At 34.6% G+C, this 26,571-nt stretch overlaps 4 protein-coding genes across 8 annotated transcripts; 2 read left to right on the top strand and 2 right to left on the bottom strand.

Annotated features, from left to right (window-relative positions):
- The first annotated feature begins 92 nt into the window (after nt 1-92).
- On the top strand, nt 93-4,863 carry LOC129307444 (kinesin-like protein KIN-1). Of its 3 annotated transcripts, none has more exons than XM_054948409.1 (15): nt 93-426; nt 547-649; nt 1,132-1,175; nt 1,639-1,668; nt 1,759-1,884; nt 1,990-2,015; nt 2,153-2,234; nt 2,818-2,859; nt 2,941-2,974; nt 3,078-3,153; nt 3,216-3,435; nt 3,526-3,617; nt 3,825-3,939; nt 4,015-4,173; nt 4,480-4,863. In XM_054948409.1, exons 1-15 carry the CDS (start codon nt 313-315, stop codon nt 4,603-4,605), a joined length of 1,389 nt encoding a protein of 462 aa, XP_054804384.1. In that variant the 5' UTR covers nt 93-312; the 3' UTR covers nt 4,606-4,863. The 3 variants fall into 3 exon arrangements, with proteins under 3 accessions (XP_054804384.1, XP_054804385.1, XP_054804383.1); XM_054948410.1 differs by having other exon boundaries at nt 4,015-4,194; nt 4,583-4,863; XM_054948408.1 differs by having other exon boundaries at nt 4,015-4,194.
- A 3,763-nt stretch (nt 4,864-8,626) lies between these two features.
- Nucleotides 8,627-11,166, top strand: LOC129307098 (GDSL esterase/lipase At1g54790-like). The gene is made up of 5 exons (XM_054947964.1): nt 8,627-8,891; nt 9,082-9,282; nt 9,452-9,618; nt 10,276-10,546; nt 10,655-11,166. Exons 1-5 carry the CDS (start codon nt 8,657-8,659, stop codon nt 10,921-10,923), a joined length of 1,143 nt encoding a protein of 380 aa, XP_054803939.1. The 5' UTR covers nt 8,627-8,656; the 3' UTR covers nt 10,924-11,166.
- A 10-nt stretch (nt 11,167-11,176) lies between these two features.
- Nucleotides 11,177-13,640, bottom strand: LOC129307099 (UPF0603 protein At1g54780, chloroplastic). The gene is made up of 3 exons (XM_054947965.1): nt 13,079-13,640; nt 12,540-12,732; nt 11,177-11,602 (listed from the first exon to the last, which is right to left on the bottom strand). The coding sequence occupies exons 1-3, from the start codon at nt 13,523-13,525 to the stop codon at nt 11,355-11,357; spliced, it is 888 nt and encodes a 295-aa protein (XP_054803940.1). The 5' UTR covers nt 13,526-13,640; the 3' UTR covers nt 11,177-11,354.
- Nucleotides 13,641-20,458: 6,818 nt separating this feature from the next.
- LOC129306210 (UPF0603 protein At1g54780, chloroplastic) lies at nt 20,459-24,881 on the bottom strand. Of its 3 annotated transcripts, none has more exons than XM_054946671.1 (9): nt 24,336-24,881; nt 23,798-23,990; nt 22,842-22,966; nt 22,582-22,661; nt 22,261-22,321; nt 22,075-22,132; nt 21,484-21,541; nt 20,979-21,051; nt 20,459-20,857 (listed from the first exon to the last, which is right to left on the bottom strand). In XM_054946671.1, exons 1-9 carry the CDS (start codon nt 24,759-24,761, stop codon nt 20,765-20,767), a joined length of 1,167 nt encoding a protein of 388 aa, XP_054802646.1. In that variant the 5' UTR covers nt 24,762-24,881; the 3' UTR covers nt 20,459-20,764. The 3 variants fall into 3 exon arrangements, 1 of the variants encoding a protein (XP_054802646.1); XR_008592175.1 differs by adding an exon at nt 21,742-21,992 and having other exon boundaries at nt 20,780-20,857; nt 20,979-21,541; XR_008592176.1 differs by lacking the exon at nt 20,459-20,857 and adding an exon at nt 21,742-21,992 and having other exon boundaries at nt 20,978-21,051.
- Nucleotides 24,882-26,571: the final 1,690 nt, after the last annotated feature.

Here is a 26,571-nt window from a genome sequence, read left to right as displayed (position 1 = left end):
ATTATGTTTAATTTTTTAATGTAATTTGGGCAATGCCCTCTTTTTTATCCAAAAAAAAAAAAAAACTTATCGAATGTATTTTGTATGTGTGGTTACCGCCACCACAGCCATCGCAAAATTCCCAATCTTCGCCTATTATTCTCTGTGAGAAATCAGACACTCGAAGCCAGTGGAAAATAGACGGAGATCGCTGTTAATGTACAGCTAACTTCCAAAAATATATGTTTCGTATTTTATTCGAGATATCGTTCACGGCAGGTTCAAATCAAGATCAAAGAATTGGAGTGAGCAACCTATTTGCAACGAAGCAAGATGTCAAATATCACTGTTTGTGCCCGCTTCAGGCCTCTATCGTCTAATGAGAAACGAATTGACGATAGTTCTGTCTGCATTCGACGTATAGACACAGAAACTTTTGCTTTCAAGGTTTTAACATGCCAGACTAAACATTCATTTACTTCGTCACTTTATTTCCATTATGACTATGGAATTGATCATTCAAAAATTGAGCGCATTGCCTTGTGGATTTGAAATGCTTTTGATCAGGACGAGAAGGAAGAGGATTTCACGTTTAGCTTCGATAGAGTGTTCTATGAGAAATCCGAGCAGGCTGATGTCTACGAATTCCTAGCTCTTCCCATAGTTCGAGGTACACACGTCTATTCAATCTAAATACTTCAGCGTTTCCTTAATTTCAGTTGCTTTCCATTACATTAGATATAATAAACTCATCACGTTCAGCTTGTTGTTATTATATATCTCCAAAATAAAGGACAAACGGTTCTTAAAAATAGAGTATGGGGGAAATGGCACGGTCACTTAGCTACAATCTTACAGAGATTGGATTTCCTACACTGACAAAAATCTGAATGTAAATACAAGTGAATGAAGAGGGTATGTTATGAGAGTGATAAAGAAAAAAGTGTGGACAAATATAGTTATCAGATGTGAATCCTGTGTATATGGCATTATGGCTACATTTTCTGGTGTTTTTCTTTCTTTCTTTTTTTGAACACACGAATACATAAATAAAAAAGATCCAATTTGATGTTTTTAACTATTTGCGTTGCTATCTTTTTCCCGATGATATAATGCGTTTGATTTTATATGTGATCTCCATCAACGAAGCAGATGCCGTTAATGCTATTAATGGGACAGTTATCACTTATGGTCAGGTAAGATGTCATTACACAGCCAATATTTTTCAGCATGCAGTCTCCTAGTATCACAGACAATTACCAATTGTGCTTCTGCGACATGCATGCATTGACATTTCTAGCTAGTTCATCCGCACTAGAATGGAATTCTAGTCCATGTCGAGACTTGTGAGAAAAGACGTGTTGTTTCACGAGGCGAGAAAACACGCACAGCTTCAATTGCGGTTGAACTTTTGTTGTACTCCTACTAACTAAACGAGGAGTTCAAGGACAAACCACAAATCTCCGTAGGATTTAACTTTTTATATATAACCGTTGGCATGAAAGGCCATCTCCAGTTTCCCGTCTGGAAGGACGCTGCCATTTTTAGCTGTGTGTTTTTCTTTTTTATTTTAAAAATTCTATCTGCTTAATTTATGAATGCAGTTTTTAATTAACTTTAATAATTAATCGGGAATTTGTTTTCTGCAATCAATGACAGACTGGGGCTGGGAAGACATATAGCATGGAGGTGAAGTATTTTTAATTTAGTTGTCCAAATAATCATTTTATATAACATAAAAGGCTGCAATACCAAGTCAGTACGACTTTCATGAAGCAGGGACCGGGAATACTGGAACTCGATGAACGTAAGAAGGGGCTGCTTCAAAGAGTTGTGGTTGGACTATTTGATTCCCTAAATCGTTCAGATGAAGAAGACATAAAGTATTCAATCAAGCTGTCAATGGTACTTTGGCACTTGCCAATTAACTCCAGGATCTGCAGTAACTGAAATAACATATGTTTAGGCTCGTTAATTTTTCTGATTTTTTTTTTCTGGGGGCTTGTCCAGGCTGAAATCTACATGGAGAAAGTTAGGTAAGCATCGTAAAAGCAATTATTTTTCTTATGGCCATAGTGAATTCCATCGCCATCTGACTGGAAATTTTATTTGCATTGGTGTTTTAATAGCTGATCTTTTTATTTGTAGAATAACTCTTTCTGCTCTTACGCAGGGACCTACTCGATTTATCAAATGACAATATACAGATTAAGGAAAGCAAAACACAAGGAATAATATTACCTGGTGTAGCAGAGGTGAACAATTTAAGTGGGAATTATTTATACGCTATTTCGCTCTTTTCCTTTATTCTCTGGTTCAAGAGCTACTTTCCTTTCTACATTAGATACATGTCCTAGCTGTCTAGCTCTTAATAAGTAAGACGTAGATATAACAAGTTCTGTTAGCACAGTGCTATGTAGCTAAATTGAATTCTGACAACATGAGATGAATCAGGGAAAATAAATTGGAGTAATTAGTCCTTTTCAATAGAAATTTTGTTATTTTTCACGCTCGCAAACTTTAGACGGGAATCTTATTGTTTATACCATCCACTAACAATCTCAGTTTTGGTTATCTCTTAGATTACATACTTCTCCTCTCTCTTAATTTTTTTTTTTTAACAAGGACAAGAACTCGCTTCATTTTATTTAAAATTAGACACATTCATTATATCCAATTTGAGACAAGTCATTCTGTACATGGTTTATGAATAGAATGTCTCACTTGAAGTTTTGCACGATATATTGGATTACAATAAGACAAATGTTTATTTTATTACAACTGAGAAAACCTTCATAGCATATAATGCTAACAATAGTTTCATTTTCCCCCCTTCAGAAAACCGTAGAGAATCCTGCCGAAGCATTACAAAGCCTATCTGTAAGCAAAGAACAGCTTTAGAAGTCATTTACAGTTAGAGACAAAGTACTTTGGCCTCTAATTCTGATCTTAAATATGCAGAGGGGGATAGCTAATCGAGCAGTTGGAGAGACCCGTATCCTCTTTTATTTCTTTCTCAATCGTTTTCGTTTTACGATTAAAAAATACATGGGAATATTACCTGCGTTCTCCAACCATCCTAAACTTGAAAAACATAGAAATGAACATGGCTAGCAGCAGAAGCCATTGTGTTTATATATTCACAATCCTGCAAGAACATACTAAGCAGAAAAGGTTGAGTCTTCCCATATGACCATTTTTTATTTGACATTTTTTAAGACTGAGACTGTGGACAGGTCGAAGTCTGGTAAAGTAATTCTTGTAGACTTGGCGGGGTCTGAGAAAGTGGAGAAAACAGGAGCTGAGGGCAGAGTTCTAGAAGAAGCTAAGTCCATAAATAAATCCCTTTCTGCCCTTGGGAATGTAATAAATGCTCTCACTTGTGGTTTACCAGGAAAAGTAAACCACATCCCTTATCGTGATTCCAAGCTCACTCGAATTCTTCAGGATGCGCTTGTTAGTTTCTCTCCCTCGGATTGATCAAATGGTACCCCCACTTTATTTTTTTTTTTTAATAATTAAAGACATGTTGTCACTTGTTCACAGGGAGGGAATTCTAGGACTGCATTACTCTGCTGTTGCTCACCCAGTTCCCTCAATGCACCCGAGACCTTATCCACTCTTCGATTTGGTGCAAGGTACGCTATCCATTAAAGTATTTAAGCGCGGTCTCACGTCATTGAAAATATAGATATTCACAGGGTTGGATGGAATGACACTGTTTTATTCCATCCAACCCTGCTATGTAGAAAAGGGGATTGACTTCTTAAGTAGTTTTTTCCGATCGAGAGGAGAGATTCTACTAATGATCCATATCTCATTGAGGGACATGGTGTTGGGAGCAGGGCGAAACATGTAAAAACCTCCCCACATGTCGATTGCAGTGAAGAAAAATGCATCAAAGATTACTGTGCTTCCCGTCCACTAGCCGATGAGTCGTGCGCTAGAATTCTGACCCAGGTGAGAATACCGTAATTGATTTCCTTGTACCTCACCCTCACAGTGATCTTAATTCGTAAATCTCTATCGATACAGTTAAGGGAAAGAATGAATGTTGATGACGTAAAGTTACTAGAGGAATTATTCATACTAGAGGGCATTGTATTTGATCCTCAATCAGTTGAAGAACTGGAGTCAGATTATGAAGACCTTACTTTACAGACGATATCCTCACTACAAGCAGCCATGGAACAGGTCAGATCGACTGTTGTCGAGGTACAAGGAAAAGAGTGCCAAAAGCTATCTCATTTTCGAAAGAATTTATCTAATCGTTGCAGTTCATTACTTCATTTAACCTTTAGTGCCCTTTCAGTATCCTGTGCCTAGAAACCCTAGTACAAAGTTCGGGCTTTTACAAAAATTCACAAGACTCGAAACCGAAGAATAGCTAAGCAATATAATACTGTCGGGACTGAACCTTGACGGGATACGAATAGATCGTTATTCTGTGCTAAAATACATTTTGTTGCTCACTTAAGTGTTGATTTGGTGGTTTTACAGCTTAAAAGGGAGAATAGCATTCTCAAGGCGAAACTTAATGCTACCACCAAATCTGATGCATGCAAGGAAGTTAAAAATTCTGTTTTTACAAATATGATTTCAGGCATCCTGGCTTTTTTCCGGTAGCAGGTTGGTGGTTCACGCTGCCTCCTCAAGTTGCTCGCAATAACTTTTCGTTCATAGTTGGTGGATTTTTTTCCTTTTGGCCTGAATTCATCCTTAGTGTTATTACTTGACCAGACAAAGGAAAAAAAAAAAAAACCAGAATCCTTAGTATTGTTGACCTGTGAATAATATCAAAACTTGACTGGCGCGCTAAAGAGTTGCAAACTCGCAATGCAATATATTACCGTGTCAATAGGACTGTTTGACTTCTGTGTTTAACCAGGGCTGGCTGTCGTCTAATGCCTGCTTGCCAGGTCAATTCCTAGAGTGAACATTATCACGCTCTTGGTTCCATGTGAAAAATTCATTCCGCATGATCCGGCCCATTAAATTAGGGCACAACGTCCGTATCCGTATGATCTATATACTTAAAAAAATGATTTCTAAGATATTGTGTCTTTTAATGAGCAATTAATAAGATCTTTTAAAAAATATTTTTAATTAAGAGTGTAATTAATAAGATTTTTTAATTGAAACGTTTTATTAAATAAAAATAAATATGAAAAGAGCATGTAACTTTGAACATAATTTAGTCAAAGGTATTTTATAATATTGAACCAAGAAATACACACACATATATATAAATGATTTGGCTGTCCTCTGGATATCATTAGTCTTTACCCGTAAGTTCATGGCCTCTAGCAGATGATGATGATTTCTTCATTGTTATAATGTTGCTGTTTTTTTTTTTTTTAACCTCATTATGATGCTGGTTTGGCGCATTAATTTAAATAAGGTCACCACAAGCTCGTTAGTAAGAGAAAAGGAAAAAGAAAAGTACGCCTTTCATTTCTATATATATAAAAAAATAAATTATATTACATAATTTTAAAAAATTAATTAATTATAATAATTATGTCTGAAAATAAAAAAATAAACTAAATTATCTTATGTTAATTAACATAAATATACATTAATTATTTTTTGTTAATATAAATTAAGAGAGTTTGCTAAAAAAATAGTAAATTAGGAGGAGCGATTTTGCAAATGTGTAATATTTTTTTTTTAAAATATATAATTTTGTTTATAAAAAAATAAATTAAAAATAATAGTTTTTTTTTTAATAAATAGAAACGGAGTGAAAAACAAAAGCAACAGGCTACAGTGGTAAAGATACCTTATGGCCAATTCAAATTATAAAAGTGTGGTGAGATAAGAACAGTGTTTCAAGTTTAAATCTTCTTAATATTTTTTATGAAAAAAAACAAGAAGAGAATAAAGGAACTTTATGGATAAGGGAGACCGTGCTTTCTTGTCTTTAGACTGTCGTCCATTAAAACTAGATTCACATGCACTACAGTAACGTTTAAACGGAAGGTACGGTTATCATTTTGCAGATTTGAGATTTTAACCCTATGTCCATGTGGAGTGGAGAGTAATGAGAGGTTTATGACGGGCATTGGTGGATGGTGAAGTGATTGGCAGGAGCACACTCCCTTGAAAGAGGGAGATTGTGGATTCAATTCTTAATGTAGATGAAGGGCGAGTGTGTTACTCTTTCTTCAGAAGTAAGGGTCAGGCATGTAAATGTATGTGAGTTGTGTTTGTTTGAGTCAAGATTATATAGATCAAATTAATAACACTTTTTATAAATAAATGAAGAAGCAGCGTCCCTTGCTTTGCGGAACAGTGCCCTGTCAAGTTGTCAATACCTCTTACTATGAGAGTAGACAATAATCTCACAGCTTCTTTCCTCCTCTTCTGGGCAGGGGCTTGCAGTCGCAGGCTTCCATTAGCGTAATTTAATCACCGTTGAGGAGGGGCAAGTACAAGGGTGTGATTTTATTATTAAACGGCATAACATGGTAATTCAAACAGAAATTCAAGTTATGCTGGTCAAGGGGTTTCAGGATGATTGAAGTTTATTTTGATTATGTTAGCAATTAATCTTATCACAAGGGATTACAGTGCAGGTGCAGGCTATCTTTTTTTTAATACTCACTCTATCTCAAATTATAAAATTTTTTTAAAATAATTTATCTATTTTAAAATATAAAATATTTTAGATAAATTAAGATTTTATTAAATACATCAACTTCAATATTACTCTTTCACTCTTTCTAATTAATTTACATCCCTTCTCTTTTCAATGTATTAAATTATGGATATTTTTAAAAGTTTATATTTTTATTTTAAAAAGATAAGATTGTTAAGTATATTTAATGAGATTTATTAATATATAAAATTTTATTTAAAAATATTTTATAATTTAAGACGGAGTGAAGTGAGTATTTATTTATAATGCTTGTAATCTTATTTACAGGCGGGACTGGTTAGTTTCAATTAACTTTGTGTACGAAGATGTAATTACTTGTGCTCATTCTTTTACCAGGAAAGCACGTAACATTGAGAGCTCTGTTTGCATCTTTAATTATATCCCACTTTGACTATTGCAAGGACGGAACGATGAATGATTAGTAGAGATGAAAAAGTGGGTGAGGCCAAAGTTCAATTTCTTAACTTTTAACCCTTATTGAAAGAGAGAATGGCCGGGTTCAGAAGTCTGATTATTAAAAAAATAAAAAATAATATTATAATTTAATATTGTTTTTTATAAAATAATTTAATTCAACATTATAATACTTAATATTATAATTTAACTTTAAAATTTAACATAAACTAAATGAAGATCTAGCATCATCAAGAAAATAAATAAAAAATTTAAAAGTTTAAATACATGTTAGTTGATGCTATCGGAATTCATAACAAAGTTTTAAAAACAAAATAAATGAGGCATATTGATATAATTTTCACAAAATAAGATGAGAGATTATAATTTTTAAATCAAATTAAAATCTTAAAAGCGAGTATTAAATTGAAATTCGTACATTCATGGCTTAAAAAAAGTTCTATACCGGAAGAAAAATTACCTAAGAGTAAGAAAACTAAAAAGCCAAAGCAATATAATGTTAAGAGTTGGATATTGAGTCGAGAGACGCTGAGTCAAGAGATAAGTGAGAGAGGCGATTTGAGAGATGGAGAGATTTAGAGGACGAGAAAAGTGGCAAGACAGCTAAAGGAAAGGAGAGGCGGGAGGAAAAGGTGAGTCAAGAGATGAAAAGAGCTAGAGAACTTGAAATGGTCAAATACTTATGATTTTTTCTCTTATGCCAAATAATGCATTTTAAGGTAGAAGGGAAAAAAATAAAATAAAGCTTAGAGGACTGCTTAAGCTAAAGTTCTTTTTTCAAAACTTATCACGGTCGAGCTCAAAAGTCTAATTATTTTAAAAAATTTTTATTTTAAATTCAAACATTTATTTAAATAGGGTCTCTAGGTTTAGTTTTCTAAGCCCATCTTTTATTTTTGATTTTATTGATTGGCCTCTCTTTTATAATTTGCTCTTTATTTCTGCATTTTCAGTTTATGAATGCGTTTCAATTTTGATTTTTTTAAAAAAATAAATTTAAATAAGAGTATTCCATCATCGGTTTTCCAACATAAGAGTGTCTTTTCTATTTTTTCTGACAACCAAAACTATAAATTCAAGAAATATTTATTACACTTTTTTTCAAATTATCTTTCATGAAATTAATGTTATTTTTATTTGACAAATTTATTTTATTAATTATAAAAATAAAAGCAAGCCTTTTCTCTTGTCTGAGACTTCACATAAGCTCTTTGAAGCAAGTGGCAACCGATCGACTTTGTATATACCCCTTTCCATTTTATTTATAAATTATATTTTAAAATATTTATTTAATCTTATTTATAAATTACGGTGTGATTTTTTAAATAATATTTAAAAAATATTTTTAAAATTACTCATTAACATCCTATTACTTTTTATATTTATTGTATAAGAATATATTTAAAATTAAATATATTTTTATTTTAATTTTATATTTTTATATTAATATTAATAAAGTTAATAGAAGTGATTTATAAAGTTGAGCGAAAGTGTAAAAGGCTATGAAAACCACGGCGGAATAGATGAAGCAATAATTGGTGTCCACCTGTCAGGAACGAGGCAGTGGGTTATTCGGTTTCACACTAGTGAGTGCTACGTGATATGGCTTCTTCTAAGAGTGTCATGTTCCAAGTTGGCTTACTTTCCGTCTGTTTGGGCATCGCAAATTCAGTTGACTTCAATTACCCAGCAGTTTTCAACTTCGGTGATTCAGACTCAGACACAGGCGAACTTGTGGCTGCTCTGGGCATTCAGCTTGCCCCACCCAACGGACTCCGCTACTTTAAAACACCGTCTGGGAGGTTCTGCGATGGTCGTCTAATTGTAGACTTCCTCAGTAAATTCCTTTTCATTTCTCCAAATTATTAGTGCCATTGTTTGCAATGCTCCCGTTATGTTGGTTATGAATAGGCTATGACTATCTGAGAGATAGATGTTTTGAACATGTCATGGCTTGTTGCCTTTCCGTTTCATTTCTCATCTGATAGTTGCGTGTGCGCTTTGGTTGATTCATATGATTGCCGCAGTGGATGCAACGGACTTGCCCTTCTTAAATGCCTATCTGAATTCAGTGGGGTTCCCTAGTTTCCGGAAAGGTTGCGACTTTGCAGCAGCAGGGTCAACTATCCTTCCTGCCTCTGCATCATCAATCAGCCCATTCTCCTTTTGGATTCAGCTCTCTCAGTTTTCCCGTTTCAAAGCTCGGGTTCTTGAGCTGATAGCTAAAGGTTTCTGCTTTGCTTACATTATCAAATATCTTAAAAAATTTACTTCATTTCATTTGTTCGCCCCAGTGATGCATGCTAGAAAAAATTCATCATGTTCCACTAACACACGTGAATAAATTCTTACAGCACTAGTGGCTATACACTACTAATCATCAGGGTATCGTTTCAGGTAACGAATCTAATAAGTATGTTCCAGCAGATGATTATTTCAAGAAGGGGTTATACATGTTTGACATTGGCCAAAACGATCTTGCGGCTGCATTTCATTCAAAAACATTGGATCAAGTACTTGCCTCAATTCCAACGATCCTGTTAGAATTTGAATATGGAATAAAGGTTGGCGTCAATGCATTTTCGATTCAGATTATCTGATTTCTAAATTTAGCGCTCAATATATTGATTTGATAAATTTAATTAATTTCAGAGGGTGGACACATTGTTTGATAGAGTACTGATTATAGTGAGATAATGGATAATTTGAAAAGTTAGAAATATAATAGGAATAAATATTATTTTATTTTATTTTATTTTAGATATTTTTATTTAATAATATTGTTTAAATTTTGATTAAATATATAGTTATCTAGATTTTATTTAATAATATTTAGTTCTTTAAATTTTATTTTGTATTTTATCTAGGTATAGATTCTAGGAGATTTTATTCATTTTTTATTTAATTATTTAATTATCTAAATTTTATTTATTATTTTATATTGTATTTAACATTATAAATATGCTTAGTAACTTAAAAGCAAGCGTATTTATTGAGAGAAGTATAAAACGAGATTCTTATTCTATATTATCTTAATAGATTTATTATTCTTTTTTATCAATTCTATTGTTCTTTTATTAATATTATGAAATTGGATTCTGATTTCATATATTAATAAAAATTTATCTTTCTCACCTCTCTCTATCCATCTTGGATCCTATCATGGTTTTACTTTGTCTAGCATAGAAATAAATTCTGACTCTGGGTTATCTGGATACTAGAAACTGTTTGTGCAGGGGGCCAGGCATTTCTGGATACACAACACAGGTCCTCTCGGATGCCTGGCTGAGAATGTTGCCAAATTTGGAACTGATCCATCAATTGTTGACGAGCTAGGATGCGTCCGCATGCACAACCAAGCTGCAAAAACCTTTAATTTACAGCTTCATGCTCTCTGTAGGGAATTGCAGGGCCAATTTCCAGATGCCAATGTCACATGTGTCGATATCTTTACCATAAAGATAAACCTCATTGCAAATTATTCTAAATATGGTTAGTATCTATCAGTAAACTGGGATACTTCTTAGTTCCACTTATTATGGCTTGTTAATATCCACCAGTCATTATGGTGAAACAATAGAGTCAATGTTGTGTTTGCAGGATTTGCACAACCTATTATGACTTGTTGTGGGCATGGAGGACCACCATTGAACTATGATAGTCGAGTTTTTTGCGGGCAAACGAGGATCTTGAATGGGACTAAAATAACAGCGAAAGGCTGCACTGATAGTACTGAATATGTCAACTGGGATGGCATTCATTACACTGAGAAGGCAAATCAATATGTAGCATCTCAAATTCTCACCGGAAAGTACTCCGACCCTCCCTTCTCTGACAAAATGCCATTCCTTCTGACGCACAATTTCTGAAGTTTCAATACAGTTTTTTGTACCAATCCACCGAACTAAAAACCGAGGGCATATTATTTTGATCTAAGTATCTGTATCTATCCCACCTGTCATCATATATGAGTGTAATTTTGTTGTTGGAAAGAGGGAACTTCCACAATCCCAACTATCACTTTCGAAATTCAGGTGTCGTGATTTCATAATATATTGAAATCCTTTTAAAACCTTAAAGATTTTACTAATTACCAAAGCCCTTCACCATTAGACATCCAGATATTGATATGATCATATATTATTAAAGCATACTTTGCCGCTACAAGTCAAAAGTATGGTATCATTCTCAAGCTTTCTCATGCTCAATCGTAAGATAACCACGGTTACAACTGCAGATTATACACTTGCTTTTAAGAGAGTAAGAATTTGAAAGACGTCTCATATACATAACTATTTTCTTATTTTTTGGATACATAAGCATAATATTGTGCCATAGGAACAACGAAGGCAATGACTAACAAGCCTCCTACCACAAGAGAGAACTGTCCACGTTTCTCTTCTGTCTCTTCCCTGGATTTGAAGTTAGACTCTCGTTTGTTGTCTTTAACTTTTGGCCCACCAGGATCTGGAAGCCCATCAATGGCTGCAACTAGCCGCTTGGCCGTACTATAAATAGCCTCATTGTACTTCTCATCCGTGGCCAATACTGCATATACAAACCAGATGCCTTGATCAGGTTGTTGTTTGTTCCCAACCCTTGAAAGAAAAATTATTTAAGCTACTCTTTGATAATGCAGCTTTCAAACAAAATCAAGATTGATGATTTCTTACACCAGCAGTGAGGAAAATTATGAAATTTTCACGGAAAAGAATGATCTGTGTCAATTCCAACAACAGGAGTCAACTATTCATGACGTCCATTCAAATTGACAGCTTTTTAATGTGAAGCTCGGTAAAATGAAAGAGGATGCATAATTTAAACAGAGACATAGAGGTGCAAAATCTTAAGTTGACTAAAAACCTTATAGGCATCAACATCCCACAGTAGTAGATCAGTTAGCTAGAGCTGCTCATTATTAAGATAATTATTTTTGTACGTTTGATCAACCTCCATCACGTGTTTGAGGTAACGGATGATGATAGGACTAGATCTTAAATGCTTTGTTTGTTGTATGCTCTTTGATTGATCGTTAGTTTTCAGTTTCCATTAAAAAAAAAAAAACCCTCAGTTCACCCTTCCCACTAAACTGGAAGATCGTAAATGCTTTGTTTGTTGTATGCTCTTTGATTGAATGTTTGTTTTCAGTTTTCATTGGGAAAACAAAACAAAAGAAATCCCACAGTTCACCCTTCCCACTAAACTGAAAGTCAAAATAATGTAAGCCTCCATACCTTTTATCAAGCACAAAGCATGTCATGGATATTATATAGTCTGGATTCATTATTTTATATTTCGAACCACAAACTGGATCCCAAAACAAAGTCAGGCAGATATGTTGAGTAATGAACAATTACACATTGAAGTTCGCTGCCCAAGCTTTATCTGGAAATGACAATCGTTAACCTAAGTTCGCCGTGTATTTATACGGAAACTTTATCTGCAGTGCACAGTGAAGCACTAACAAATGAGGGATAAGAAGTACCTGGAAGGTTCTCCGATACAGCGGCATCAAGGACCTTTTCTCCAACAGCTTGGACAAATGCTGGACCGCCTGTGACCGCTCCTTCTTTCTGACTTGTTACAAGAACCACAATACCCTTATTGTTTCCCTCTTCTACAGTGGGATACCAACGCTCCAAAACTTGGTCAGCATACTCAAAAGCATCAGCTTTGCTCTGTAACCACCTCACAATTCAAAAAAACATTCATCATTTCGTTTATCAGCACTTACGGTTAGCATATAAAGGCAGGGTAAACCCAATTATAGAAAAACCTTAAAAATTAAGTTCCCAAATTATTATATCAATTCTTCTTTACCTTCAAGTAAGTAAATGAAAATTAATAAAATCGTTACAAAGTTAGCCTTTTCACGATCCGTATCAATTAACCAAAACATTACGAAATTAGAAACAGCGCATTTGACAGGGATTGCTTATCTTACACATTCTCATGACTATTGAAGCAAGGAAAGAAAGAGTATTAGCATAACAAAGAGGTCCGTTTAAAAGTCTTACAACTAACCGTGAGCTTTCGAACTGTGATAAAATTGATGCGGAAATTCTTCCTGGATTCCAAATCCGACATCAACTGTTTCAAATCCGACCTTGTCACTCGACTAAGCACTCCTGCATCATCAAAGATGTACGAATCTTTGGGTGGCCCCTCGTTAAGCACGTCGAACTCAGAAGCCAGCGCATTGTCACTGTGCAATAGCGGGCTGAAGTTGAGCGCCAAGGAAATAGCCAAAGCTGCTAGTCCCTGTTGAGCTTGGATCAACCAGCTGGTGCATTTAGGTAAGGATAGCTTGAGAGACAATGTTTGAAGCTTTCTGTGACCGGAAGGGAAGGGTTTGATGCAAAAGAGAGAATTCGACTTGGGTGGAGTAGAGGGAGAAGACGAAAGGATTTTGGAGGATGAAGCTTTGAATTTCGAGGGAGAGAGCGAGTGAGGAGAAAAAATGGTTTCCATGAGGGAGATTAGCAGATCGGAGAGTCAGATTAACGAGGAAGAAGGATTCATCAAAAGAAAGTTGGTGCTCTCTTGCCTACCACATCTTTCTCTGTCTCATGATGCTTCAGATTTTTGGTGGCATCCATTGGTTGGCTTTTGGATAACGTCTATTGCCCGCGAGGGTCTTTTGGTCCGTACGACCATCAAGTTATCCTTTTTTCCCAGTTTTACTTATTAAATCTTTTTTTGGAAATGACTTTTTACATGTCATATTTTTATTAATAAAAGAACAAAATAATCAATAACACAATTTGTTAATATAAATTAGAGAGAAAAATTTATTATCAAATTTTGGTATATAAAATACGCTGCTACTATAAATAAATCTTAATTTTTAGTGGGAAATATAATTTCCTCTATATATTTAAGTATTTAAGCAATTAAGTACGAGTTGAAATGACTTTGGCTACCGCTTTTGCATCCTAATGCCCAAGAAGCACTTTACCCAAAATGCATAGTGTAATAGAAATATCTATAGAGCAAGTCTTCTTGCATTAGTAACGGCCCTGATAACTGTCCTATTCTCTTTCAAGGCCATTCCTCTCTCCCCAAATCTTATCCACAACCCTAATCCCAGCATCTACAAGTCCTTCTCCTCCGTCCCCAAACCCATGATTTCTAACCCCAACTCCAATCCCGACCTCCAAGGGGCACTTGCTGCACAAAACTTGTTCGCTCTGCATCACACTAATTCCTCAACTTCTCTTTTCTCATTATGATATTGATGTCGCAACATTTTCTTAATATTGAGACTTTCCTTTTCCTTGGGTGGCAAGGGTTATGCCTTCTGAGTTTTTTTCGAATGGCTAAATTGCCCTTCCATCATTTGTGGGATTACAATGCAGGACTTTCTCTTTATGGAGACAAGACAAAGCCAAAGACTTTTGCTACACGGTTTGCATCTTTAGAGAGGAACTGAACAGTGACTCGTGACAACTATAAGCCACAAACATTATTAACATATGCTTTGCATGCGCATTTGATTCTTGGTCGTAGAAAAGCATTTCTGGGAGGGACAATCATGAATCCTGAACCAAATCAGTTTAATGTGTAGATACTCTTTTTCTTCCCTTGGATAAAAGGAGATATTATACACATAAACAGCTACAAATAGACTTGAGGCATGACACCAAATATTAATTTCTTCTCGGTCTTTTCAACTGCTGAAAGAAATACTCCTTCTCTCTGAATGTTTTACTTGACACGTGGAACTGTCTGCATGGCCGAATTATTCTTTCAAGCAGTTTTGGTGTTATCTGCAAGCAACCATTTTGCACCGACTATCTGCATCCTGTTATGCATACATTTGACTTTCAGAGAAATAATGTTGCAATGCAATGTCAGCTTTTCTAATTCAAGACGAATTATTTCTATGAATTTGGAAGACATGAAGAGCACGCATAGCATTAATGGCAGATGTTAGCGGCGGAAAGGTTTGTACTACATTACCTATATGACTGACACATCTATATCTAGCCCCCTACCTCAATACACAGCAAAACTAACAGATTCATATTCTTTTCGAAATTTAATTAACGCCATATTTTCTAGGCAATTATTGCTGGAGCTATGGCACCACAGTCCAAGTGGGACGGTGATGGTGTGAAACTTCGTTGCGCTGCTATATCATTACCAATTCTTTAGCCATTTCCTTGAATTTGTTAGCTGGGTAGGTTAGATCACTCACGCCTTCAATGCTTCGGTTCTTAGTCGTTTTTATGTTGAGTAATTTTGCTTACGTGTTTGAGGCAAAGTAGCCTATAAAATCTTCACAGGAGATCATTGTTCTTGCTTTTTGGCGACTGGTATTTTACGTGGCCTTCAATGTATGAACAAGTTGAAGAGGAGTGTCATTTTTATTAATTCTCTAAAATTTATTTTAAAACTGGAATAAGTGATAATTTTATATTTTTAATTTCATTACAGATTTCATATTTACTATTTTCATTGAGCCTCATCCCTATTATATTTCTTTTTAACTATTGGCCCCTGCGAATCTTCCTCATAAGTGAACTAATAGCCATTTTATTTTACTAAAAATATAAATAATAATTTATTATTTTATGAACTTTTATCCCTTCATAATTAAAATTAAATTTCCAAAAAAAATCCAGTCAGCTAAATATTTATTTTTTTACCTTTCATTTAAATTAAATTTATAATTTCAGTGCATACCTAACACTTACTATTTTTACTACAAGTCTTAATGTCTTATATCCACCATTATTTTCTAGTATAGATCCTACACCTATTATTTTTATCATGAATTCCACATGATTTTTTAAATTATAAGAATTTTAATTTTTTACATTTTTAAAATTATATTTGTAATCTCATAACAAATTTCATTTTCATCTTTTTTTAATCATATTTATCATTTTTTATTAAGTCTTAACTCTATATATATTTTTATTATGGACCCACACCTATTTCTTTCAATAATGTGGGTCTCACTGTATCATTCAAAACAGCAAAGCACTATTCAAAGGTCCGAAGATCAACAATGCTTTGATGTGCTTTACAATGTACTTGAGTTAAGATGAAATTGTTCATCATCCGTTGATAAATAGTATAGTTTTATTGTGACATGGATGATATTATTATTAGTGGTCGGTGGGGTTGTTACATTTGTAGACATGCCATTCTGCACGGGAAGCACCTGGGATGAGATAGCAAATCTCAGAACTATCAATTTTAAGTTTCAGTTTAGGAAGGAAGTAACCCATCACGTGAGTTCAATGTTCAATAGGCCTGGTGAGGTTTGCGGTGCCAGCAGCATGTGAACCTTGATCATGAGTTATGGATAGACTATAACTAAATAACTAATATAGCGAAGACCTATCTAATTACATTGAGATGCAGCAGGAGCATCTTCACGAAGTTAAACAAAGTATGGGTCAAATGCTTGTCAGACGTCAACCTTCACAAATTATCCTACCATAAATAGGAAGCGGAACTCATCTGTGGAGTGGCAAGCTATCACCGCAGCATGGGATACTTTTCAACAAGGTTTAGGTAGGAATCTTGTAAGTGGCATGAATACAAAATTTGTTCTTGAATGATGGTCTTTGCTTGAAAAACTATTAATTTTCTAGGTGGACAGAATCAATAACAGAATTAATCCTTCTGATGTTGTTAGTAATTACGTTCTGCCAAATGGCCTTCGGAATGTGGATATGTGGCGTCACATCATTCCTCCCTGGGTTATCAATAAAATTTAGCAAATTAGACCGCCAAGGGGGGAGGAGTATATAGCTTTTGTTGGAGACAAAATTCCGATGGTAGGTCCAGTGTTAAAGCGGTATACAATTTCATTCAGAACCAGACTCTAGAGAGTCAATGAACCGATGTGGGCGAGACTGTTGAAGTGGTCACTGTCAGAGAAAATCAAATTCTTCATGTGGCAACTGACTCATGAGATACTTTTAAGGATTAAAGGGCATATCTTCCTTTAAACTTTTATTTCAGGTGTGATATTGTCCTTGAACTTTAAAAAACGACACAATATCACCCAACCGTTAACCACACCAACCTTTGACCGTTAAATTTGACCAAAACATGCTGATGTGGCAAGTTGGATAAGTTGATTTGGACTCACATGCAACATTAGGATCGATATTGATCAGGACACTTTTGAGCCTCATCTTTCTTGTTTAGTAAACAAGAAGAATAATTTTTCTTCAGAGTTCAATCAATTAACTATTTATAAAAGCTTAAATTAACTATTCTTCAGAGAGACATGACAATTAGCTAGATACTTAGTTACCGTCAACTCCTCTTTAAGCCAAGCTTTTTGGTCCACCATTAATGGCGGAAGAGCTTCAGCTTGAGCTTAAGGATTTCTCCTTTTGCGACATTAGCAGCCTTGTTGATCCCCAATAACAAATCAAGACCCAGATCTAATGACAACCCCCAATAACAATTTTCTCCAGAGAGAAGAGGCAGACCCAGAAATCTGATTGGAGTTAGGGTCTGAGAAGATAATTTTATCCAAGAAAACGCACGCTCAGAAACCTAGCAGAAAATACAAGAGGAGGAGGCAGCTCGTCGCACTGAAAATGGTTGCCGAGGACAGAAAGTTGCAACTTGTAGTTTTGAATAAGTATGCTCCGAAGAAGCCATGGCTGGGTCACTCCGCACCACTGCCGTAGCCAACGCCACCATCAAGATTCAAACAATATTCATGGGTTAGACGAAACTCTGAAGAGGGTGTGTGAGACATTTCAGATTGAAGAAATCTATGGAGGTGAAGAGCCAAAGAAGGTGAAGGAACGGTGGCTTGTGATTCTTCCATTGTTGGTGCTACAAGGGTGTGCAAAGAAGAATGTGACCAAGGGAACAAGATTTCTACTGCAGGGGTGTGTGAGGAGCCACGTCCCTCTATTTTTGTCCACGTGTGAGTCAAAGTCATCTTCTTTATCTTGCCACATGTATATTTCTTGGTCAAAGCAGTCTATTTAACGATCATTATTATTGTTGAGGTGATATTGCACTGTTTTTTAAAATTTTAGGATAACATTATACCTAAAAAATGTTTAGAATATTAGTGCACCTAGAGTAAAAGTTTTGGAACAAATATGATTTTAACTTTACTTTTAACCAACTCTTCCAAAGCTCAACATGGTCTTAGAAACAATTATAACTGTCCCCTTGAGTGTATATGTGCGGTGAGTGTTATATACATCCTGCGTGATTGTGAGATTGCCAACAAAGTGCGGAAAACACATTATTTCTACTAATGATTATCATGCATTTTTCTCTAGTGACTTGCAAGGGTGACTAGATTGGAACTCCAAACATAACCCAGGCTATAGCAGATTTCAACGCTGGCCATGGACAAAAATATTTGGCCGTGCTTGCTGGATAATTTGAAAAGCATTATGCAGCAGAATTTTTGAGAAATCGACTATTACACCTCAAGATGTATTGTACCAATGCATTGGGCAATTGTCGAGGACTCAAATGGTCACCATTATCAACAGGTGATCTTCAAAGGGCTTACAGAGGATACCCTAAGACGGACTCTACCACCAGCAAGATCTGTTCGTCTAGATGCGGACGCTTCTATCAACATACATGGACACGCGGCTTGCGGAGGTGTCATAAGGAATACGAATGGAGACTGGAACTTAGGATTTCAAGGCAGTATTAGATTAACTTCCATTGTTGAAGCTGAGCTAATTGCCATCAAAACAGGTCTCGAGGTAAGCCAGCAAGTTGGTTTAGAAGCTGTGCAAGCATTCCCAAATTCGCTCGAGGCTTAGAATTACATATTCCGTGACTATGAAACTTGACATCGCCATACGGAATGTACTAAGAGAAGTTACTAGGTGCGCAAATCAGCTTGCACGGCATGCTCATGAAGCTGGAACCAAGAACTGAACTAATTTGGGATTGCCCCCCGAACTGTATTACGTTGATTTTGTCTAATAGGAACTATTCTGTCTAGTTTTTCTAAGTTTTCAAGCTAGTCTTGCCATGTGATTAAAAAAAATTGCACGATAAATGATAAATGATAATTTTATATATTTTTATCCTTTTAATTTAGACTTTTAAATATTTATTTGAGGCTAATTAAGTTTAATTCGATATTATTTGATTTTATCAGCCAATATTCAGTTTTGGAATTTCAACTAACTAAATCTTGGATTTTAAAATATAAATGATATCTTTAATATTTTTGCACAGGTACTATTTAATTTTATTTTATTTGTGCAGATTTTCTAGATTCAATTTAAAAGATATTGATAGAGAATATTTTGGATAAGAAGAATATGAGCATGCTTGGAAATCAAATCAAGAATTAAATCTTTAAAATTTTGTTTAAATTTACTTTAGGTATTTTAGTGTAGTTTTTAATTAGGATTATTTAGGATAATTTTATCATTTTAATAAATTATTAGATTTTATTGGAAGAGACGCAGCATAGGAGGCGCATGACATTATATATATTATATATATAAATGAAAGAGAAGACTTGGATGGAGGTATCATGAAGAGAAGGGGAAAATAGGATAGCAGCGATCGCAGTTCATTTTTTTCTTCAATTTCTCTGACGATGGCTTGTCAATTTCTCCTCTTATGTTCCTTGATTTTTAATTCTATGGATAGCTAAATTTTTAGTGTGATCAATCACAAATTATGATCCTAAATTTTAATCAGAGTCTTTAATATTCAGGAAAGATTTTATTTTAGCTTTATTCCAATTTTCTCTTCTTCTCTCTACCTCTAAATTTTATGCTTTAATTACTATTACTGATTAGAGTAGTTTTATTGCATAATTTTTGAGTTATAAATTTTATCTGAGGTTTTACTTGCTATAATCGATTGATATAGCATTATAAGAGTAATTTGGCTTAACTTGGGTGATTATCCATGCTTTGTTTCTGGTATAGCTAACATAGAACAGTTGTTAGGTTGTGGGTTAAAGAAGATCTCAATTAATCTATAACTTAATCTCTTGTTTAATTCTTGAATGTTAATTTGAAAAATATATAAAAAAATCAGAATAATAAAGGTAAATAAAATTGATTTGTTTGGTGGACGAGGAAGATTAAATTTAAGTGATTGGGTTGTAATTGATTACGCTGCTTGTGCTTGATAATTTTCTCAGTTGAATTTTCGTTATTTATCTAATTTTAATTTAGATTTTTTTAATTAATTTCATCATAAAAAACCTCCCATCATTTACCTTTTCATAATCATAATTCAAATAGTTGCTCTATTGACTCTTAAGGAGACGACCTAGGTTGCGCTTTACTGCAAAATCTAATTTTTATTAATTTTGAAGCTATTCGACAGTAGTATCAATAAACCATCACCGAGTGTTATGATTATCAAAATCATGCGGGCTAGCCTTCTGTAGAGCACAGTTGCAACCCTCAAAACTGATTTAATACAAGTTTCACCAAGGGATCTTATTATCTTTGAGAACTATCACTTATTCCAGTCCGAAAATAAATTCTAGAAAATTAACAAAAATGACACTCACTTCTCTTCAACTTGTTCATACGTCGAAGGCAATGTAAAATTCCAGTCACCAAAAAATAAGACTAACGATCTCCTATGAAGATTTTATAGAAGTCTTCTTCGCCTCAAACATGTAAGCAAAATTACTCAACATAAAAAACACTAAGGGCTGAAGCATTGAAGGCGTGAGTGATCTGGCCTACCCAGTCAACAAATTCAAGCAAATTGCTAAAGAATTGTTAATGATATAGCAGCAGAACGAAGTTTCACACCATCACCGTCCCACTTGGATTGTGGCGCCGTAGCTCCAGCAATAATTGCCTAGAAAATATAGCGTTAATTAAATTTGGAAAAGAATATGAATGTGTTGGTTTTGCTGTGTATTTATTGAGGTAGGGGTTTGATATAGATGTGTCGGTCATATAGGTAACATGGCACAAACCTTTCCGCCGCTAACACCTGCCATTAATGCTACGTGCTCGTCATCTCTTCCAAATTCATAGAAATAGTACGTCCTGAAATCAGAAAAGCTAATATTGCAGTGGAATAATATTTCTGTGAAAGTTAAATGTATGCGTAACAAGCAGCGCTTCAAAATGGTTGCTTGCAGATAACACCGAAACTGCTTGAAAGATTAATTCGGCCATGCAGACAATTCCACGTGTCCAGTAAAACATTTAGAGAGCATGAATATTTCTTTCAACAGTCGAAAACACCGAGAAGGAATTAATATTTGGTCTCATGCCGTAAGTCTATTTGTAGCTGTTAATGTGATCTCCTTCTCTCCAAGGGGAGAAAAAGAGCATCTACACATTAAACTAATTTCATCCAAGATTCATGACTGGCCCTCCCCACAAGTGCTTTGCTACGGGCAGTAATCCTTGACATTTCAGAATTCCCTCAACTGTTAGATAGTTCTATTCTAATCCTTTTGAAATCGAATTTACCTGAAACCATCCTCTTCCTTGATTTTTATTGTTCGAGCAGAGAACAGTGTTGCCCCTCCTGCAAGGCAATGGGCAGACTTAAATACCATAAGTAAGGCATAAAAATGTTTTTGACGAGGAGAATATTGATGCTGGGGATTTCTTCTTCTGAACTTTTTAAGGGGCAAGGGAGTAATATCAGCGTGCAATGTTGGTAGGTCATGTCATGTGTGCCAGCGAGTGTTGGATGGGACGTTGTTCTGTGTGTATAAGACTTACATGCGCAGAGTATTTTGGAGGCTGAATTGCCGGGGTTACTCGCTGGTGTGGAAATGGCTATAAGAAGCTTTGGGTTGAGCTCACTCTCATGTTGCTGCTAGTTTAATCAGGGTGCGCACTTTCCAGTTTATCCACTAGATCAGAGGTCTGTTGGAAAAAGACTGGCATATTTGTTTAAAGCATGACGATGATGAAGGGGTATGGTGGCTGATTGTTTGGCTGATGCAGTGTGGAAAAGGGACAACCTAAACCTTAAAGACAAAGCAAAGACAAAACGATCTTATTGCAGAACAAAGGAAAGCAAGCAAACATAATTTAAATAAAAAATTAAACCTGGAACAAATATTCTTGCCGCATTCTTCAAAGAGCCTAAATCAGTTATGTCTTGTGCCTGCTCTAATCAATGAAGGATATGTAAGCTCCTAAAACGTTTACATGAAAAACCAAGGGAACCGGATCAAACATCAATTACAGTAACCAGTGATAACGTTAATAAAGCTGCATTGACTGTCTAATTACCTCTAAGAAGGTGATTTTTAGTTGATTGGTTGGGCGAGTAATAACGCTGAGAACCTCGTATCTGTTTCAACCAAAGAATCAGCCTGAAGTGCAAGATGTAGTTAACGACTACTATGGAAATTTATTTGAACCTTGGACAGAGTAACTTCAAATTTTTTCCCTCTTGGATACAGAGGTATCAAATATGCGTGCAAAGCATATGTTAATAATGTATGTGGCTTAAAGTTGTCACGAGTCACTGTTAACCTCCTCTCTAAATCTCACGTGTTCTCTTAAAGAGCATAACAGGAAAATAAGTAGGGAGTTCAATAATAAGAATACCCATCGGGTGATGCAAACCGTGCAGCAAAAGTCTTTGGCTTTGCCTTGTCTCCATAAAGAGAGAGTCCCGCATTATAATCCTACAAGCGATGGAAGGGCAATTCAGCCATTCGAAATAAAAAAAAACTCACAAGGCATAACCCTTGCCACCCCAGGAAAAGAAAAATCTCAATATCAAGAAAATGTTGCAACATTGATATCATAACAAGAAAAGAAAACATAACAGCAGACTCTCGTCATCAGTTGGTCGGTGAATTTACCTCGGGTTCATTGATGTCCTGGAACTCAGGTGGGACGCGAATGGCAAACCCATCGCCATAGAATTGAAACCAGGATTTCGTATTCTCAATGCTAGAAAGGAGTGATTTGGAGGGAAGAGCTTCAGCTGAAGATTGCGCAAGTGGAAGTTGAGGAATTAGGGTGATGCAGAGCAAGGAAGTTTTGAGTAGCAAGCACCTCTTGGAGGTCGGGTTAGAGTTGGGGTTAGAAATTAAGTTGACTAAACTTAAGTTGACCAAATACCTTATAGGCATCAACATCCCAGAGTAGCAGATCAGTTAGATAGAGCTGCTCATGATTTAGATAATCATTTTTGTACGTTCGATCAACTCGCGTCACGTGTTTGATGAGACGGATGATGATAGGACTAGATCTTAAATGCTTTGTTTGTTGTATGCTCTTTTATTGAATGTTAGTTTTCAGTTTCCATTAAGAAAAAAAAAATCCCACGGTGCACCCTTCCCACTAAACTGGAAGATCTTAAATGCTTTGTTTGTTGTATGCTCTTTGATTGAATGTTTGTTTTTAGTTTTCATTAAAAAAGGAAAAAAAAAAATCCCAGTTCATCCTTCCCACTAAATTGAAAGTCAAGATAATGTAAGTCTACATCAGCTCTGAAAGGGTCATTCAATCAAAATCTGCGACAACCTTTTATCAAGCACAAAGCACGTCATGGATATTATATAGTCTGGATTCATTATTTTATATTTCGAACCACAAACTGGATCCCAAAACACAAAGTCAGGCAGATATGGTTGAGTAATGAACAATTACACATTGAAGTTCACTGCTCAAGCTTTATCTGGAAATGACAATCGTTAACCTAAGTTCGCCATGTATTTATCTGGAAACCTTTCTGAGACTCTTTGGTGACAATATCTGGAAACTTTATCTGCAGTGCACAGTGAAGCACTAAAAAATGAGGGGTAAGAAGTACCTGGAAGGTTCTCCGATACAGCGGCATCAAGGCCCTTTTCTCCAACAGCTTGGACAAATGCTGGACCGCCTGTGACCGCTCCTTCTTTCTGACCTGTTACGAGAACCACAATACCCTTATTGTTTCCCTCTTCTACAGTGGGGTACCAACGCTCCAAAACTTGGTCAGCATACTCAAAAGCATCAGCTTTGCTCTGTAACCACCTCACAATTCAAAAAATCATTCATCATTTCGTTTATCAGCACTTACGGTTAGCATATAAAGGCAGGGTAAACCCAATTATAGAAAAACCTTAAAAATTAAGTTCCCAAATTATTATGTCAATTCTTCTTTACCTTCAAGTAAGTAAACGAAAATTAATAAAATCGTTACAAAGTTAGCCTTTTCACGATCCGTATCAATTAACCAAAACATTACGAATTAGAAACATATTATTTTGACAGGGATTGCTTATCTTACACATTCTTATGACCATTGAAGCATGGAAAGAAAGAGTGTTAGCATAACAAAGGTTAGTTTTAAAAGCCGTACAACTGACCGTAAGCTTTCGAACCGTGACAAAATTGATGCCAAAATTCTTCCTGGCTTCCAAATCCGACCTTTTCACTCGACTAAGCAATCCTGCATCATCAAAGATGTACGAATCTTTGGGTGGCCCCTCGTTAAGCACATCGAACTCAGAAGCCAGCGCATTGTCACTGTGCAATAGTGGGCTGAAGTTGAGAGCCAAGGAAATAGCCAAAGCTGCAAGTCCCTGTTGAGCTTGGATCAACCGGCTGGTGCAGTTAGGTAAGGATAGCTTGAGAGACAACGTTTGAAGCTTTCTGTGACTGGAAGGGAAGGGTTTGATGCAAAAGAGAGAATTCAACTTGGGTCGAGTAGAGGGAGAAGACGAAAGGATTTTGGAGGATGAGGCTTTGAATTTCGAGGAAGAGAGCGAGTGAGGAGGGAAAATGGTTTCCATGAGGGAGATTAGCAGATGAGAGAGTCAGATTAACCAGGAAGAAGGTTTCATCAACAGAAAGTTGGTGCTCTCTTGCCTGGCACATCTTTCTGTGTCACCTCGTTCAGATTTTTGGTGGCATCCATTGGTTGGCTTTTGGATAAAGTCTACTGCCCACGAGGGTCTTTTAGTCCATACGCCACAGTAGTTTTCTTCAGGGTGAATTTCAAATAAGGATCTCACATAATTACTGATTGGTCAAATTTCAATTCAGTCCGGCAGATAAAAGTAAAATAATTTTAACTATAAAAAATTAAAGTATTTTTCTCTTATTATGTAACATCATTAATTATTAATTATTTTATTTTATTTATTAATTTTATAATATAAATTATAAATTACATGGATTGATATATTGATAATTTTTTTTAAGAAGAATTTTAAACAAAGATTAAGAGGTGACATTATTATTAGTGGTTTTAAAAATTTTAAAATTTTAATTCAATTTAAGGGATAAAAAATGAAAATAATTTTAACTATAAAAAAATTAAAGTATTATTCACTTATTATATAGAATTATTAGTTATTAATTTTCTTACTTCACTCCTTAATTTTTTAATATAATTTATAAATTACATAAGTTGACATGTCAATAATTATATAAAATTTAATATTAGTTTCTCAATCACAAGCAACAATATTAATTATTAAATTATTAACTTTACTAATTAATTTATTAACTTCGATTGAAATTACTAATATATCTTATAATTTATAATCAATATTAGTAAATTAAAAAATAAATTTAATAAATTAATAATTAATATTACTGTTTGTTTGATAAGAAAATGTAATTTACAAGTAATATTGATAAATTAATAAGTAAAGTGAGAAAATTAATAATCAATAATTTTACATAATAAATTAAGGATACTTTGATCTTTTTATATTTAAAATTATTTTCATATATATCCCCAAAATTAAACTAAAATTTCAAATTTTTTAGTGAATTATTAATAATTATGTCACATTCTTGATCGTTTTTTGAAATTATCCCTTTTCTTCATCCTTTTTCCCACTTTTTTTAAATCTATTTTATGTAAATCATTTTTTACGACAATCAATTATTAATAGTGAGACTTAATTATCTTTGGCCAAAATAAAGGGGAGAAAGACTTTACTTGTGCACCAGTACCACCTACTATAAATAAATCTTAGGAAAAAAATATGATTTTCTCTATAAATTTAAGTATTTAAATATTAATTAAAATGACTTTAACTACCCCTCAGAATGCTAAAGAAATACTTTGCCCAAAAGGCAAGGTGTAATAGGAATATACTCCCTCTATTTTTATTTAAAAAAATTATTATTTTTAATTTATTTTTTATCTAAACAAAATCACATTTTTTAATAAGTATTTATTATAAATTTTTTAAATTATCTCTCATAATTTTATCATTCATAATTATAATAAAAAATAATAATTAATAAAGAGTTGATTAACACAACTAGTAAAAATATATTGTACTATAATTTTTTTATTTTTAAATATAATTAATATAATTAGTTGATTTTTTTAAGTTATGTGTTGCAATTTTTTTTTCACAAATAAAAACGGTGGTAGTAAAGTTCAATAGTGTAAGCCTTCCTGCATCAATCATCAACTCTATTGCACATGGCTCGTAACATGCATATGATTGGTCCTAGCTGGCCTTACAGTTATTGGTCCATTCTATTATTTCCTTACACGTTATTGGTTTGTTCCCAATTTTTGCATTTTCCAAAATGAGTTAACCCCAGGTGCGTTCACACTTCTCTCATGGATCCGTT

The sequence above is a fragment of the Prosopis cineraria genome, unplaced genomic scaffold, assembly GCF_029017545.1.
Source record: "Prosopis cineraria cultivar Desert tree isolate PC_DT_omini unplaced genomic scaffold, ASM2901754v1 PC3, whole genome shotgun sequence".
NCBI classification, from domain to species: Eukaryota; Viridiplantae; Streptophyta; class Magnoliopsida; order Fabales; family Fabaceae; genus Prosopis; species Prosopis cineraria.
This window is presented reverse-complemented; position numbering and strand designations above follow the sequence as displayed.